Source organism: Pleurodeles waltl, chromosome 6 (assembly GCF_031143425.1).
Source record: "Pleurodeles waltl isolate 20211129_DDA chromosome 6, aPleWal1.hap1.20221129, whole genome shotgun sequence".
Lineage (NCBI taxonomy): Eukaryota > Metazoa > Chordata > Amphibia > Caudata > Salamandridae > Pleurodeles > Pleurodeles waltl.
The window spans coordinates 946569531-946587114 of NC_090445.1; the positions used below are offsets into that span (position 1 = coordinate 946569531).

Below are 17584 nucleotides of genomic sequence, written 5' to 3' on the forward strand. Positions count from 1 at the left end.
GCAAAATTATTCAAAGTTTCCAAATAATAGTTACTATAAATCCAACAACGTGCCAAGGCTGGATTTATTATAACCATTACAATAAAGTAGTTTTAAAACTTGCTATCCTGAAGTTACCTACAGCAGCTCTGTAGCAGCCTCTTCTAATTGGTCAGCCTTTTACAGCCCGAGCCAAGTTGCTCCCTGAGTGTGAAGAGGCCTGGGGCTGAAAGAATACAGCCATTTGGTGGGAGGAAATCTGTATCCTGGAGAAGCTAGGACAGGAATAGGGCTGGGGAGATAAACTGGACTTCAAAGGTAAAAGCACAGATGTCACAGGACTCAGGCCAGCACCCACTTTCTTGACCCCTAGCCAGATGAACCCCCCCCCCCTTAGTTAGATTAGGAGAGGGATTTGAAGGGGAGTGTAGGGAGAGTTAGTCACACCTGTGGGTTGGGTTAACCAGACTAGCATTCCAAGGAGATAATTTCTCCATTTTGATTAATGGAGCCTCAGCATTCTGGGACAAAATTATGCTACACTTCCCAGGAAGTGGTCTTAACAGAGGGTGATGACTTGAAGCCTATTGGCTCGGGTGCCCCCCTTCCCCTCTTGCCAATCCAGAGTGTGCAATAAATATGGGATATCTGCAGGAGTCTCTCAGATTCCTGCCTGACACATATGGAGGTGAAGGACTGTCTGGCTGGACCCTTGGACTGCACCACAGAAGGCTTGCACTCAGAAGGACTCTACATGTTGCACTCACGAGGCTCCACACAAGAAAGGACTGTGTCTGTCTTAAATGATGAGAGGTGGACTCTCTAAACAGTAACAGGTAGAAAAGTGCTGGTAGAAGCCACCTGCAACATCCACTGAAAGGACTCCTCCAGCTCACAAGCTTCACATGGAATTTCCTGGACTGACCAGGTGCATTGTGATAGATTGAATCCCAGAGGTAAACCAGAGCCTCTGAACCCTTAACTGGTGCTGTTGGAAACTTCCTGACCCTCAGGAAACCTTTCAGAAGAAGATATGAATGTTAGAGAACTTATTGCAAACTTTTGCTGAAAAGCTCCAGAAGACCAGCTTGATGTCCAGAGTCAAGCCACCATCGTCGAATCGTGAGGTGGCCTGATTGCACTGGTTGGCCTGGATGAAAGCTCCGGAGCTCCCTGTCGTCGACACCAAGAACAAAGACCTCCAGACACCAATTTCATTACGATGAAGCAGGCCACTGACACTGAAGTGAACTCCAGATTCAAGGACTCGATCGCTCGATGCCAAGAAGAAAAGCTCCAAGAAAATGATTAAGAGTAAAGATAAAATCTTGACTGGAACCTACTGCTTAACCTATTGCACCCGTGCTCCATTGTGGTTGGGCTAAAACTTTGACTTTGCTCCTGTCCAGCGCAACCCGATAGTTGCGGTTGGCGCTTTATGTTTTTAGGTGCCAGAATGCAAATTTTTAATTTGATCTTTGAAAATTCATATATCCAGTTCCCTACATTGGATTTCTATCATTTTTGTGTCATTTCAACCCCTTCGCTGCCAGGCCTTTCCCCCCTTCTGTGCAGAGCCTTTGTTTGTCTATTTGGGGTAGTCCACGCTTAGGCCTTCATAACATTTTGTCCATATAAGCTACCCACGCCAAATGTGTGTCCTTTTTTCCCCCCCAATATCCTAGGGATTCTAGAGGTACCCAGAGTTTGTGGGTTCCCCTGGAGGAGACCAAGACATTAGCCAAAATACAGCTAAAATGTTTTGTTTTAAAAATTAAAAAAAATAAAAAAAATGGGAAAAAGGGCTGCAGAAGAAAGCTTGTGTTTTATTCCCTGAAAATGGCATGAACAAATGGTTTGCAGTGCTAAAATCACCATATTCCCAACTTTCAGGAACAGGCAGACTTGAATCAGAAAACTACATTTTTCAAAACAATTTTGTCATTTTACTGGGACAGACCCCATTTTTCCTATTTTTTGTGCTTTTAGCCTCTTTTCAGCTAGTGACAGAAATGGGTGTGAAACCAATGCTGATTCCCAGACAGATAAATATTTCAGAAAAGTAGACACCATTCTGAATTCAGCAAGGGGTCATTTGTGTAGATCCTTCAAGGTTTTCCTATAGAAATTAACAGCTAAAATGAAAAAATATTGAAATTGAGGTGAAAAAAAAAAAGCCATTTATGTCCACGTTTTCTTCTATAACTTTTTCCAGCTATGGCAGATGTTTTAAAGCAATATACCGTTATGTCTGCTGGGCACTTCTGGTTGCAGGGAAATATAGGGCTTGTAGGTTCATCAAAAACCCTAGGTACCCAGAGCAAATAAAGAAGCTGCACCTTGCAATGGGTTTTCATTGTATACTGGGTATACCGCAATAATTTGATGAAATATAAAGAGTGAATAATAGGTATCAAGGAAACCTTTGTACTTCCAAAATGGGCACAAGATAAGGTGTTGATAAGCAGTGGTTATTTGCACACCTATGAATTCCAGGGTCCCCATAACAGCATGTGAATTACAGGGCATTTCTCAAACAGACGTCTTTTTTCACAGTGTCTTACATTAGGAAGGAAAAAATGTTTCTTCTATTCTGCATTCCCCCAGGTCTCCCGATTACAATGGTACCTCACACATGTGGTTAGACCAAATGCCCGCGACAGGAAACGCAGCATGGACACACCACATTTCCCCAAAGAAAACAGACATGTTTTTTGCAGAGTGCCTAGCTGTGGATTTTGGCCTCTAACTCAGCCGGAACCTAGGGAAACCTACCAAACTTGCGCATTTTTAAAAACTAGACACCTATGGGAATCCAGGATGGGGTGACTTGTGGGGCTCTCACCAGGTTCTGTTACCCACAATCCTTTGAAACCTCAAAATTTGGCCCAAAAACAAAAAAAACACTTTTTCCTCACATTTCGGAGATAGAAAGTTCTGGAATCTAAGAGAAGCCACAAATGTCCTTCTACCCAGCATTCCGCCAAGTCTCCCAATAAGAATGGTACCTCACTTATGTGGGTAGGTCTAGTGCCCGCAACAGGAAATGCCCCAAAACACAACATGGACACATCACATTTTCCCCCCCAAAAAACTGACCTGTTTTTGCAAAGTGCCTAGCTGTGGATTTTGGCCTCTAGCTCTTTCAGCACCTAGGAAAACTTAGCAAACCTGGACATTTCTGAAAACTAGACACCTAGGGAAACCCAGGATGGGGTAACCTGTGGTGCTCTCACCAGGTTCCGTTACCCAGAATCCTTAGCAAACCTCAAAATTTGGCCAAAAAAAAAAACCTTTTTCCTCACATTTCGTTGCTGCAAAGTTCTGGAATCTGAGGACAGCCACAAACATCCCTCTACCCAGCATTCCACCAGGTCTCCCGATAAAAATGGTACCTCACTTGCGTGGGTAGGCCTAGTGCCCGCGACAGGAAATGCTCCAAAACACTACGTGGACAAATCAAAATGATCAAATACAAAACTACCTGATTTTGCGGAGGAGCACTTGCGTTTTTGGTTCACTTTTCACTTTTTTCCCACATTTCTGTTTGGGACCACAGTAACGGCACAAATTTCCTACCACCCAAAGTTCCTCTCAGTCTCCTGATAAAAATCATACCTCACTTGTGACAGGGAAGAGCCTGTCGAAATTGAGGAGGAACCAAAGCGGGTCTAAAAGGGCAGTTTAGAAAAAAATGTTTTTAGGGTGAAATGTGGGGCAGAATTTTTATTGGTATAGATACGACAATGGTGGGTGGTAGGAATTTTGTGGATTCCTGCAGATTTAAGAAGGTTCCATCACAAAAACATGGGAAAAATGTGTGATATCAAGCAAAATTGGAGGTTTGCAGGGCAGTGTGGGCAAGACAATGATGCGGGTGCATGTCAAGCCGTTACCCCCTTCAGTTGGGGTGTGGGCATAACCATGCCCATACTGGATGGTAGCCACCACCCCCGAATTTATTTTTTTTTCAATTCCCTGGCATCTAGTAGGCTTTTTGCCACCCCCGCCAACCCCCCCTACCGGGGAGTGGGTTGGTGGTAATTGCCCCATCAGCCCACCAGTGAGAACAAATTTGTCCCCATTTTTTTGGGGTGGGGATATACCCCCCACCCTCTTTTTCTGAAAATAAATCTTCTCTTCTCTCTGCTGGTCTTTCTGCCCCCTTTGGGGCAGATAGGCCTTAGAAAAATAGGCTGACCTCCCCCCAAGGGGGACAGAAATGGGCAACAGTAATGTGCCTCCTTGGAGAGCGACCGTTGCCCAAGGGGGTGCCCCCCAAGGTGGGCAGAAATGGCCTAAAATAAATTTGCCCCCTCAGGCTAGCGACTCTTGTCAAAGGGGTCGCTCCCCATCTGTAAAAAAGAAAAAAAAAAAAACCTTGTGCCTAGTGGTTTCTGCCCCCCTTGGGGGCATAGCAGCCTAATTAAAATAGGCCTATCTGCCCCGCAAGGGGGGGCAGAAATTGCCTAAATAAATTGCCCCCCAGGGGAGTGACCCTTGCCTAAGGGGTTGCTCCCTTTGCGTGAAACTGACATAAAAATATAAAATCCCTGGTGTCTAGTGGTTTCTGCCCCCCTTGGGGACAGATTGGCATAGGAAAAATAGGCCGATCTGCCCCCAAAGGGAGCAGAAATGGCCTAAAAACAATTTGCCTCCAGGGGAGCAACCCTTGCTTAAGTGTTCGCTCCCCACATGTTCAAAAGTAAAAAAATTATATATATATATATATATATATATATATCCCTGGTGTCTAGTGGGTTCTGCCCCCATTGGCCTAATTAAAATAGGCCGGTCTGCCCCCAAGGGGCCCCCCAGAGGAGCAACCCTTGCCAAGGGGGCTGCTCCTCTTTATTGTAAACATTAAAAAAACGAACTCCCTGGTGTGTAGTGGGCATTTCTGCAGCCCTATCGGTTTATGATCGGGCTGCAGAAATGCTCAGACATACATGAAAGGAAAAGAAAGGCCTTTTCTTTCCTTTCATGGCTCTCTACCTGCCCCCACCCCTGATCGGAAGAGATTCCTCTTCTATCCGTGTCCTGGGGGGTTGGGTGGGAGGCCCTCGGGGAGCGCTAGCACTTCCCCCAAGGGCCAGTACCAGGACCTAATGGTTACGTACGTGGCGCCTGAGCGCTACGCCACGGGACGAAACCATTACATCTGTGCATCCAAGTGGTTAAAGATAAAAATAGTCTCTGTTTTTATAAATTGGTGTTGGAATTGTGTTGTGTCTTTTACTTATTTACTGTTTTGCTGATATTAGCTGCTTTACAATTACCTGTCTCCTAAGTTAAGCCTGACTGCTTGTTGCCAAGCTACCAAGGGTTAAGCAAAAATGTATTTACTGAGACTTGATTGGACCTTATTAGCAATCATGGTATTATTACTAGCTGAAGATACATACCTCCACCTACTAATAACGCTCTTTCCTACACCTATTAAATGTAATAAGGTAACCCAATGATAACTCATGGGAGAGGTAGGCCTCAAACTAGTGGAAAATTAACTTAAGAGTTTTTCGCTATCAGGACACGTAAAAAAGTAAATGTCCAACTTTTTAAATACAATGCACCCTGCCCTAAAGGCTCTTTTGGGCCTACATTAGGGTTGACATATGTAACAAAAAGGTAATTTTAAGCCTGATACAGGGTTTATTTTGTCATATTGAAATGGCAGTTTTAAACTGTACACACAGGCTGCAATAGCAGGCCTGAGTTCGTTTTTAAAGGGGCTACTTAAGTGGGTAGTATAATAAGGGCTGCAGGCCCCCTACTAGCATTTGATTTACAGGCCCTGACTACAAGTTGTACCACTTTGCTAGGGACTTATACGTAAATGAAAAGTGTCAATTGGGTGAATTCAAATTTATCATGTTTAAAGGAGGCAGCACAAGCACTTTAGCACAAGTTGGCAATGGTAAAGTGCACAGAGTCCTAAAGCCAACAAAAACGACTTCAGCAAAACAGGAGAGGTGAAGCCAAAGGTTTGGGGGACTACCAACCAAGGGTGTGAGGTCTAACACTAAACATTGACAGGTTAAATAACTGATGAAGTACGTTGGTGTTTGCTTTTGTTGTGCACGGAATCGGCCACTAAGCAGTTCATACTTCAGATTCCAGTTCAGCACTTTTCACAGGCTCTCCATCCACCCACATAATATTGCTCAGCAGCATAAATACCAGTGACTGAGCTGTGCTTACTATAAGTAAAAAATAAAAATGACCTCGGCAGTGCCATTAGAAAAGGACAAATGAAGGGCACCCCTCTGTCTTTTGGGCTGTTCAGCAATAACGTCTTACCGTTTGAACTCATAGCTTTTATCACTGAACAGGGTGTCTTGTACAGATGCTGGAAAGCCACTATGTCAACTGCAGTAGATGTTTTGTATTGATTTTAAGAATTTCTCTCTTCAATAGGAAGCTATATTTGGCCTAGTGTAAATGAACCACAACCAAAAAGCATATCCAGATGTATGTCTCATTTTTACAACAGGGTACATGTACGTACAGCAATGTTAAGTGCGGTTAGACAGTAAGAAACTAAATAGAGGCTAGAAGATGTCAACCCCCACACAAACATAAGAGTGCTACTAGGAACATTTTTACATGCAGTTGTGTTAAATCTTTAACTGCCAAGAGTGTTTTTTGCACAACCAGGTCATGAAAACACAAAAATCTAGATTGTTCTCTCTATACGTATCCACATTTAGGTACCTTGCTCGTTCTGAGCTGCTGAAAGATGCTGGCGGATCAACAAATCCATCTTCCTGTTTATCGGGTCACCCAATTAACGCTTTCTGCAGAGAAATTAAAATGAATAACTATGAAAAGGTCTTTTTACAAAGATTAGGAAAATGTACACTGATTTGTTTAATTAACTTTGTAGAAAATGTTTCTACTAAATGTGTTCTTGCATTGTTATAAAGGAAGAGATCCAAACTCAGCGTCTGATACAGCCATGCAAGAAATATTACAATGCTCGAGGGGTCCAAGGTAGATATCAATCGTGGGCTGGAGTTTTTGTAATCAGGAACTGAAACAATACCTCAATAAATATGAACAGTGATATTTAGAGACCAACTGGCCGTGTAGGCTGCACAACATACACATATTCACACAAACAGGCAGTTGATCATCATGAAAATAGTAGCATTGAGTCACTATGGGCAGGGGTGTGCATTGTCTTGGTACCCCTGCTCCCAACGTGATCCAGACAAGGTCTTCTTTGGCCTTTATCTTATGCCTTTGGGAGGGCTCACAATGTCTGCAGATGGATCTCTGAAGAAAGAATAGCTTTGTCTACTCCCCCATTTAACATGGACGGGATTTTTAGGAAGTGGATGTCATGTCTTGTGAGTATGACTGATGGAACGTTTTTGGATCCTGAAGAACTCTGTAGCATGAGGACGTTAAGTGTTAGAATGGGGTGCAGTGAATGTAAGTTTAGAATGTAAAGTTTGCATGCTGAAAAATAAAAACTTTATATAGCTCCGTGTGTGGCCTATTCATTGGCAGGAACACAGGCTGGGGAGGACGCTACAACCGATGATGAGGATGGGATTAGTAACGCGAAGATTGGCAGTGCTCTCCCGGACAGTTTGCAGTGATCCAAGCAAACTGGTTGTACATGCCACGTGTGCCTTAGTCGAAGTGAAGAATCAACGATTGGGGCATGTGAAGTCAAAGCCCAACTCCAGCTGATGTAAAGCATCTGAAGGTAAAGAAAGCTTCACTCAGAAGTCTACGCATCAGTAAGATCATCAAGTATCTAAAAAGTCTTGCTGGTGATGGTGTAAAAAGTCATAAAGGAAATGCTGCGAGCGGATGATGTTATTTGCTGTCAAATAAAAGAAGGTTTGAACCTCAAGTTCAATCGAGTGCTGAATGTAGTTTACAAAAGGTATATTTTCAGTCAAAAACGACAAAGAGTTGGTGAAACAATAGATGAATTTGTTGAGACTGTATATCCTCATCAAACAATGCAGATTTAATTAATTTAATGACGAAGAAGCCATACTTCCTAGAAGTATTGATGGATGCCTGTCAGATTAATTCAGACAACAAATGCGGAGAGAAACTCTTAGTGTGGAGCGAGTCCTCATGGCTGCTAAAGCTGAAGGGCATACAGATCAACAAGCTGCTTACATGGAGGCCGAAGGTGCCCAAATTGAATCAGTCAAAGTGAAACGTAAGCAGAATTCCAAAGTTGAAGGACACAAGGTGATGTCTCCACTGAAAAAGAAGTTATGTTTCAGATGTGGATTGTCATTTTCACACGAAGGTAAATGTCCCAGCATCAGACAGATATGCAAAGCCTGTGGTAAAGAGAACCATTTTGTAACAGACTGCAAGGCAAAGGAAAAAGTAAGTGTGTCATGGTGAGATGACAAATGGGGTTATCAAATGTTCCAGAAGCGACGTTCGACACACGCCCTCAAGTCCAAGTGAGCACATCTGTTGAGACAAATCAACACCTAGCAAAGTCGATCATCATCTATTTTATCATTGAAAGGTTTGTCAGTATAAGTATTGAATGAAAGTGAAGAAGATTACTGTGCAATGTCAATGTTCACCTCAGAGAAATGCGCACATGTTGGACTGGCTACTTGTGAAGAGAAATACGACTCAAAGAAAAGTTGACATGAGAAAGCATCCAAGTCACTCAAACATTGTCCACATAATACACTGAAATTAAATGGTTGTGCAATACCCTTCATCATAGACAGTGGTGCGTCTATAAATATTATTCCTGAAAAGAAATACAAGTAATTGTATCCTTTACTGCAAATGACACCATTGAAAACAAAAGTGTACACATGGGCTGCATTAACGCCTCTGAAAAGTAAAGACTCCTTTGTAGCAACAATGTAGAAAGAAGACAAAAGTGCAAGCGCCCATTGACTTACTTCAAGGTACACCATCAATTGCCTATTTAGTCATTTTCAGCACAGTTGCTGATATAGGACTGATATTGGTGAATTACAATATGAATGCTCATCAAAAAATTGTAAGTCAGTTTCCTTCCTTATTTCATGGATTAGGAAAACTTAACACTATGAAAGTACAATTGCATATCAACGAAGATCTTCGACCTGTTGCTCAGAGACAAAGAATTGCATTTCGATTACAAGAAGCTGTTGAAAAGGAATTCAAATCATTGCTTAAGCATAATATCATAGAACATTCTACTGGTCCGACAACATGGGTTTCTCCAATAGTGATAGTGTACAAACATGACAGTGAAGGAGCGTGACACATCTCCGTGGATATGCCTCAAGCAAACAAGGCAAATGAAAGAAAACAACATCCAGGACCGCACATAAGTGATATGATAACACATTTGAACTGTGCACAAGTCTTCTCATGCCTTGATTTAAACAAAGGAGATCATCAGTTGGAACTCAAGGAGAATTGCAGATACATTACAACCTTTTCTACACATATTAGCCTGTTTCGATACAAGAAACAAGGTTTGAATGTGTCATCAGCTAAAGGGATTTTTCAAGGTGTCATTAGACCTATCATACAACCTGTTGTAAATGTTTTTAACTATAGCAATGACATATTGGTTTTCGGAGCTACACAGAGGGATCATGACAAAGCTTTGTGACAAGTGAGTCCTTTACTTGTTGATGCTGGCTTTAAGCTAAAAGCTGAGAATTGGAAATCAATGAAACAAAGTTAAGATTCTTTGGCCACATCTCTTCTGATTGGGGCATGGCACCCAACCCAGTTAAGGTACAAGCGGTGTCAACTAGCAGTCCCCCACAAGTTGTTTCCATGTTGGGTTCATTCCTTGGCATGATCAGTTGCTGCTGCTCAGTGCCCCACTGAGAGAGTTGACCAAAAAAGAATGTTCCATTTCACATTAATGCGAGCAGGGTTATAAGAGACTTAAACAAGCTATTGAAAACGCTACTGAAATGGCACATTTTCAGCCAAAGCTACATACTGAAGTTGTTGTTACCAGCCCAATCAGGTTAGGTGCTATACTTGCACAACACAGAGGACAGCCAAATGCTCAGACATATTGTGGCTTATGCAAGTATAAGTTTGTCTCAGACTGAATGTGCTTATTTACAACCAGAAAAAGAACGTTTAGCAGTGGTGTGAGCTTGTGAAGATTTCCATGTATTCCTGTATGGAAAACCTTTCATGCTTGTGAAAGATTATAAAGCATTACTGATTATATTTGTCAATCCAAAAGCCAAGATGCCTCCATGAATTGAACAATTGGTTCTACAATTGCAAGAGTACCACTACACAACAGTGCATCAGCCGGGAAAAGATCAAAACCCTGCGTACTACTTCCCAAGAGGGCCCATACAGTTTCATGGTGCCCTATCTAAGAATGCTGAAGCCTACATACATTTCATAGTTTAATCGAACACACCAGCTGCCATTTTGTTGGAACAAAATGTCTCTGCCATGAATCACAATTATGACATATTGAAGATGAAAGACATTATTACACAACTGTCATGGAATCAACATACTCAACCTCTTACCAGTGACAGTGAGTATCAGAAATACAAAAAATTCCAAAGATTAACTATCAGTAACACTAGAAGTTACCATGACGAGTTCACAAATTTTCATTCCGGAGAGTATATGACAACAAGTGATTGAAGTGGCTCAGGAAAGACATTGTTGGATTGTTGCCACTAAACTAGCTCGCCATGATCAAGTCTGGTTTCTTCATCTTGATGAACAACTTGAAAAATAATTTAAAAACCTGCCACCTATGTAAATGTCTGTCACCAAAAACTACTCTACACCATGTCAGAGATGCCCAAGCATGCCTGGGAAAGCATTGCTGTTGACTTATTCGGTCCACTTGAAACCGGACATCACCTGATGGCGATTGTGGACGAATACTCTTGCTTCCCATTAGTTGAATATCTCTCGTCTATCACTCAGGACAGAGTCAATGAGAGATTAGATGGCATCTCGACCTGGGGCATTCCTACAACGCTGAAAACTGACATTTTAAAAAGCTGAGGATTTAGAGACTTCCTCAATCTGCTTAATGTGAAGCATCAGAAAAGCACACTTTGGTCACTGGCTAATGTCCTTGAACGTTTTATGAGTATGTTAAAGAAAGCTACTAAGCATGCTACATTAGAGAAGCTCAAGTTCAAGTTCAAGTTCAAGACTGTTTTGAATTCTACGTCAGGACCGGAGGAGAGGATTAGGCTTTACTTTCCACACTTTATTGCAACAGCAGCCCTTCAAAGGTTAACATTTTCAACTGTCAAAAATCTGTTTAAAACGATGGAAGTCTAATCCCCTGTTAGCATCGCTCCTCAAAATCCTCTGTCGATTCTCCCTCTTTCTTCGCTACTTGGCAGTCTCTCCCTCTCTTGTTATTGAGGTGTTTACGTGCTGTTAAATTATTTCACAAATTGCTTGTGTGCCTTGCCTTACAGTGTGGCCACGGGATCGTTGACTGCTTCTTCGTGGCCACCCAGTGTATACGATTACCGCCCTTGGATGGATTACTTCAGTAGCTCAAGGCGTGTTGTGGCCTTCCCACTGCTAGAGTGCTGTGCACTGCATCAGTTTTGTTCTCTGCACGTTTCACTCCCCTGTTGTCGAGCGAACCTCCCGGTCAGTTTCCTGCTGCTGGAGATGCTCTCGGCCACACTAAGAAGACAGAGACATTCAGAAATAAAGCACTTATTCCTACTACTTACATCAAGCCCCCCGTCTGGAGTTGAATACCTGCCAGCAGGTGGGAACACTGGCGTTTTCATTTGGGACCTACCCAGGAGGTGATAAAGCTCCCACTTAAGCAAGGGAATCAGTCACTGGGCCTTTTTTGTCTAATCCATCCCCATAAATTCACTGGGCAAGGGCCCTCACTTTCTTGCTGTCAGTGGCAATATCGTTGTGCGCTTCTGCGCACCCTTGAAATCCTGGGATTAATACCCCAGTCTTTATTCAATGGGCTGTGCACCAGAGGACTATAAACTATGGAGAATACAAAGTCCATTTTGGGGATCAGGCAGAATACCTTGAGGAGGAGGAAATCACATACCTCCCAATTGATAGTAATTTTTGCCATGTGATGGACGCCTCTATATAGAAGGAGGTGTCACAGGCCATTGCACCCTTGAAGAGTAAAATGCTTCAATTAGAAGTCAAATACCCACAACCTCCCTCTTGGGGGGAGTGGGGGAGACACCACAGGGCCTCTGGTCTCCTTATCTCCAGGGCCATCAGATACAACTCCTGACCCCAAAAGTAAATGATCGGACGACCCGGGGGTCGATTTAGATGCCTTTGCCCGGCTTGAGAAAGTCTTTATGGCTTCCCATCGATATGGAACGGGTTCCCCTCCCCCAGGCACATCCAGAGACCCACCATCTCCAGACACCTCTGACCAGGGCTCTCCTCCAAACTCTGATGCAGAGGACTCTCATGAGTCAAGATCCTGGCACCCATCTCATAAGCCCTCTATACCAGTGCAGGACGGTCTTGCGGGCTCCCCTAAGGTCCTGGAGATGGATAAGCTTGACCCGGAGGAACTCTTCCACCCACGGGCCAAGAAATAGTCCCCAACCTCGAAGGTGGCAGCATATATAGCAAATAGGCTGCACAAATCCCTGGAGAAGGAGGTCCAGAATTGCCTGCGGGCCTGAATGCTCTTGTCCTACTCTAGAGGGAAAGGTGGCTATCACACCCGAAATAGATGCCAGGATGGCCACCTTCCTGGACAAACTCATCTGAGATTCCAAGTAGGGGATTGATAGGTCTTGGCAATCTTGCCAAGATAAACTTTAGGATATTACTGGCCCCTTATCGAAGATTTTGGACATGGCGGAGGATGCCAAAACATCCGGCTCCCTGATCCCCCCTGAAGCACTATCCGGATGGGTCCAGAGGGCAATTATTTCCTTAGGCATCTCTACCAAGAGGCGCAGGTCACTGCTTATCCAAATAGACCCTAAACAGGGGAAGCTGGCAAACTCCGAGGCAGGCCCGTAGCTCAAGGAGGGCTCTTTGGCGACCAGTTCATTCAGTAACTGGGAAAGTTTGTCAATACATTTACCTCCCTTGATAAAGCCCATACCTCCTTTGAAAAAGATTTTCACCCCCATGTTTTTGCAACAGTCGGTCATGGTTGGGGGTGCTCGGCCGGCCGACCTAACCAACGGCCCTTCTTCAGGGGATCTGTTGTCCGTAGGGGGTCAGTGGCAGGACTCATCTCGGTTCTCCAACTTCTATCCTACCAGAAGTTATCCCTGCCAATGTGGCTCAAGAAGGACCTCCTGAAGCAACTTCTCCTACAGAGCCTCTCAGGGTTAGAGTCCCCTCTCAGCTGGGTACTCAATTTGGGGGAAGATTGGCACTTTTCTATCACAACTGGGAACTCCTGACCTCAGATGCTTGGGTACGACAGAGAGCAAACTGTTTCCACAGAGTTTTACTGTTCCTGATCTCAACTAACCATACCTCATCCCATTCACTCTTCTCCAGCACAAAAGGCTCTGATGGATGAAGAGGTCACAGCTCTCCTGGACAAAGGAGCAATTGTGCCCACATATCCATACCCACAGGGTTTCATCAGCAATTTGTTCTTGTTGGAGTAGAGCGACGGAGGCCAACGGACTGTCATCAACTTACGGGAATCCAACAAATGATTAGTATTTCACCATTTCAAAATGGAGGGTATCCACCTTCTTCGCGATCTGCTACAGGCAAAGGATTGGAAGGTAAGACTGGACTTAAAAGATGCTTACCTGACAATCCCCATTTTTTGCCGCACAGATGCTTCCGCCAATTTCTGTGGCGCTCTCAGACCTTCCACTTTACTTCTCTCCCTTTCAGTCTCTCCGCTGCCCCCTGGTGCTTCACCAAGATCATGAGACCGGTCGTGGAGCACCTTTGGTCAACAGGAGTCCGAATTTTTATATATCTGGATGATCTTTTGCTCATGGGTCAATGTCCTTCACGCCTCCTAGCACACTTGTAGATGGCAATCCCTCTTCTGGAATCCTTGGGGTTCATGATCAACACTGACAAATCTTTGCTTATCCCCTGCCAGTCGATCAATTTTCTGGGCTTTCTTGTGGACTCTGTGAAGGCTACTACGAGCCTCCCATCCAAGAAACTGTCTCGGATCAGCATGAACTCCTCAGGACTCTGGCCAAACTAGGCTGTTCTCTACGACAGATAGCTCACATAGTGGGCCTCCTCTCCCCCTCTATCCAAACCATATTTCCAGGCCCCTTACATTATCGGGCCTTACAACGTCTGAAGCTTTCCCACCTCCACAAGTGCCTAACTTATTCACAGTCCGTTCCCCTCTCGGTGGAGGCCAAGGAGGAGCTCCATTGGTGGATAGCGCATATGGAGGCCTGGAATGGGTGTGAAATTTTCAACTCCCTACCGGACCTGGGGATGGAATCGGACAGCAGCTTTTCAGGTTGGGGGCCCGATGCAGCACTTTCTCTACAGGAGGAAAGTGGTCATCCACAGAATCACTACTCCACATCATCTGTTTGGAGTTGATGGCGGGGTCCTTTGCCGTAAAATGCTGGACCAAGGACAGAGCACATTGCTGAGTCCTCCTCAAGATGGACAGTGTGGCGGCGATTCGTTACATCAACCATCTGGGTGGGAAGAGGTCCAAACTCCTATCTGACCTGGCCAGGGGCTTCTAGAACTATTGCCTCGACCACCAGATCTCGGTTATGGCAGAACACCTTATGGTGACAGACAACGGGGTAGCGGACTAGCACTCCTGTCACTGGCGGGACTCCAGTTTATGGCAATTACACCCTTGGGTGTTCCAACAAATTCAGGAACAATGGGGTCCATTCATAATAGACCTTTTTGACTGTCACCTGGACCACCAGTTGGACAGGTACTACAGCTGGAGGTCAGACCCTGGAGCAATAGCGACGGATGCTTTCCTTCAGGACTGTTTGCCATGATTATGAGACTCTCGACCCAAGTTTGATGGCAAAGGGCGGATCTAGTGGTGAACACCCTGATTTGGAGATCTCAGGTTTGGTTTCCAGTTCTGATGGAACTTTCCTGGAATTTTCCAATCCATCTGCCCCTATTTCCCAGTCTTCTCTGAGATCCCCTGGGGATCCAGCATCATTTAGTCCTACAAGGATCTCTCAATCTTATGGCTTGGAGGATTACAGGAAATGTTGGACAGTCCTGGGTATTTCACAAGAGGCTGCATCACTTCTCGCTAAGTCCTGGGCAGATAGTACCACCAGGCACTACCGGTCATCGTTGGCTAGATTGCTGGGTTGGTATCATCCACAGCAACTGGATCCCGTGGGGGGGGGGGGGGGGGGGGGGGGGGGAGTTGTCCATATCCTGAATTTCCTAGTCTCCTTAGCCTCAGAGGGGCTCGCATACAGAACCATCAACAATTTCCATTCAGCTATCTCGGCGGGTCATTCCCCGCTTGATGGTGGTTCAATAGGGGAGCATCTCTTGATCTGCAAGTTACTAAGGGGGGTTAGACTGTCGACCCCGCCGGAAGCCAGATACTCTTCTTTATGGGATGTTAATAAGGTTCTTCTTCTGTTCAAGACTCGGCCATCAAATAGATACCTATACCGCAAGCAGTTCTCGGCTAACTTAGCAACCTTACTCTGGTGTTGTGCCACAGAGTCTCTGATGTGCAGGCTCTGGAAATTGGAGGTAGAGTATTTACCCCTGAAGGGGTGACATTCTATATGAAAAGTAATTCCAGGGGGGTATCGTATCCCAGTTTTCCTGAGTCTACAAAACTCTGCGTGGTCAATACATTGAAAAGCTTATTAAGCTATGATTGATTAGTTGCGTCCCCATGGAGAAAGGAGTCTCCTTATTGCTCTTACTAAGCCTCATAGAGGGGCTTAATCTCCTATCATCGCATGATGGGTTAGATGGGCCATGCAAGAGGCAGGCATTGATACATCTTGCTTTGGTGCTCACTCAGTAAGTGAAGCCATGGCCTTGAAACCCATATTGGCTGCAGCTCGCCTCAAAGACATTCTTAAGGCTGCGGACTGGTCTCTGACTACAAGTTCAAGACCTTTTATTTCAAACCAGTCCAACATCCAGCCTCTGTGGTGGTTGGGTAGCTTTTGAACTAGCCTAATCCTCGCCTCCGTCCTGACATAGAATGAAAAATGTCCTAGCTATCGTTAACTGAAAGTTTCAATTCTATTAAGGACACTGAGGTGAGTATGAGCCCATCCAGATCAACCTCCCAATACAGGTATAGTAGCATGGTCACATATGGAACTCTGTTTGCCTGTAAGTAAACAGTTTATAATTATGATAGAATTTTTTATGGTATGCAATTGTTACAAGTGCCTTAGTTTATGTAAATCATGCTTTATTCTTTGTTTTTCCTATTGCTTGGGTCTTATCGATACCATGGTGTTCATAAGATCATTTGCTTCCATCTCAGGTACAGAGTCTTCCAAACAAGAGTGAGAAGTACAGAGATGGCTGTTCTCGCAGGAAGAAAGAGGGAGAAGAAGCGTTGACAGAAGGTTTTGTGGAGCAGGGATTGGACGTTCAGTGGAGCATTCACAGAGGATTGCTGGGAAATTAAGTTTTCTTTGTTTAAACAGTTTTTTGACAGCTGAAAATATTAATCTTTGAAGGGCTGCTGTAGCAATAAAGTGTGGAAAGTAAAGCCTAATCCACGCCTCCGTGTCCTTAATAGAATTGAAACTTTCTATTACAATAGCTAGAAAATTTGTATTCTACTCTACGAGATTACCGCTCAACCCCTCCCTTGAACACAGATGACAGCCCTGCCACACTGGTGTTCAGGAGAGCCATACCAACCAAGTTGCCTCAGAAGACTAATATCAGATCCAAAACTGATGCTGAAAGACGTACAACTGTCTTGAGTCGTAAGCAAAATCTGAAGGCCTATGCTGACAAAAGGCAACATGCAAAGAACAGTGATTTCCAGCAGGGAGATCGAGTTTTGGTCCGTCAGCCACAACAATGCAAATCTGACTCCCTTTTAATGCAGAGCCATTTCAAGTTGTAACCAGCAAAGGGCACATGGTGACTGCCCAACGTGCAAATAAATGTATCACACAAGATTCCCTGCACTTCAAATATGTGGCTCAATGCTCATAGCATATTACTGTCAATGTAGAGACTGGATAAGAGATAGCCTGTGGAGAATCTCAGACTGACATTCCTCTTACATCACCAAAGCAGATCATGGACACTCTGAATATTGATTCCCAGTTTCCCAATATAGGATCTTAACGAGTTGTAAAAGCTCCAAGACTCATTGAAGAGCTAAAATATGTAAATGTTGTAAAAAAAAAAAAAAAATTAAAAAATAAAAGTGTAATTTTTTATTTAATAGAGGGGGAGTTGTCGTGTCTTGTGAGTATGAATGATGAAACCACTTTGGATCCGAAAAAATCCGTAGCATGACTTAAGTGTTACAACGTGATACAGTCAATGCAAGCTTAGAATGTTGAATTCTAGTTTATACACTGAATAATAATGGTGTGTAATACATAGCTCCATGTGTATCATTTTCATTGGTGGGTACGCAGCCTGGGGAGAGCCTACTTGCCAGGTGTTTGCATTACCCATGGTGAAGAATGGT

General features: G+C 44.1%; 1 protein-coding gene across 2 annotated transcripts in view; it reads right to left on the reverse strand.

The window, feature by feature from the left end:
• Positions 1 to 17584, reverse strand: part of CFAP46 (cilia and flagella associated protein 46) — a 1580346-nt gene that overhangs the window by 1512385 nt on the left and 50377 nt on the right. For both annotated transcript variants that reach the window (XM_069239769.1, XM_069239768.1), the window contains exon 3: positions 6694 to 6776. In XM_069239769.1, coding sequence (XP_069095870.1) covers positions 6694 to 6742 — 49 coding nt within the window. In that variant the 5' untranslated portion in view covers positions 6743 to 6776. The remainder of the gene's footprint in view (positions 1 to 6693; positions 6777 to 17584) is intronic.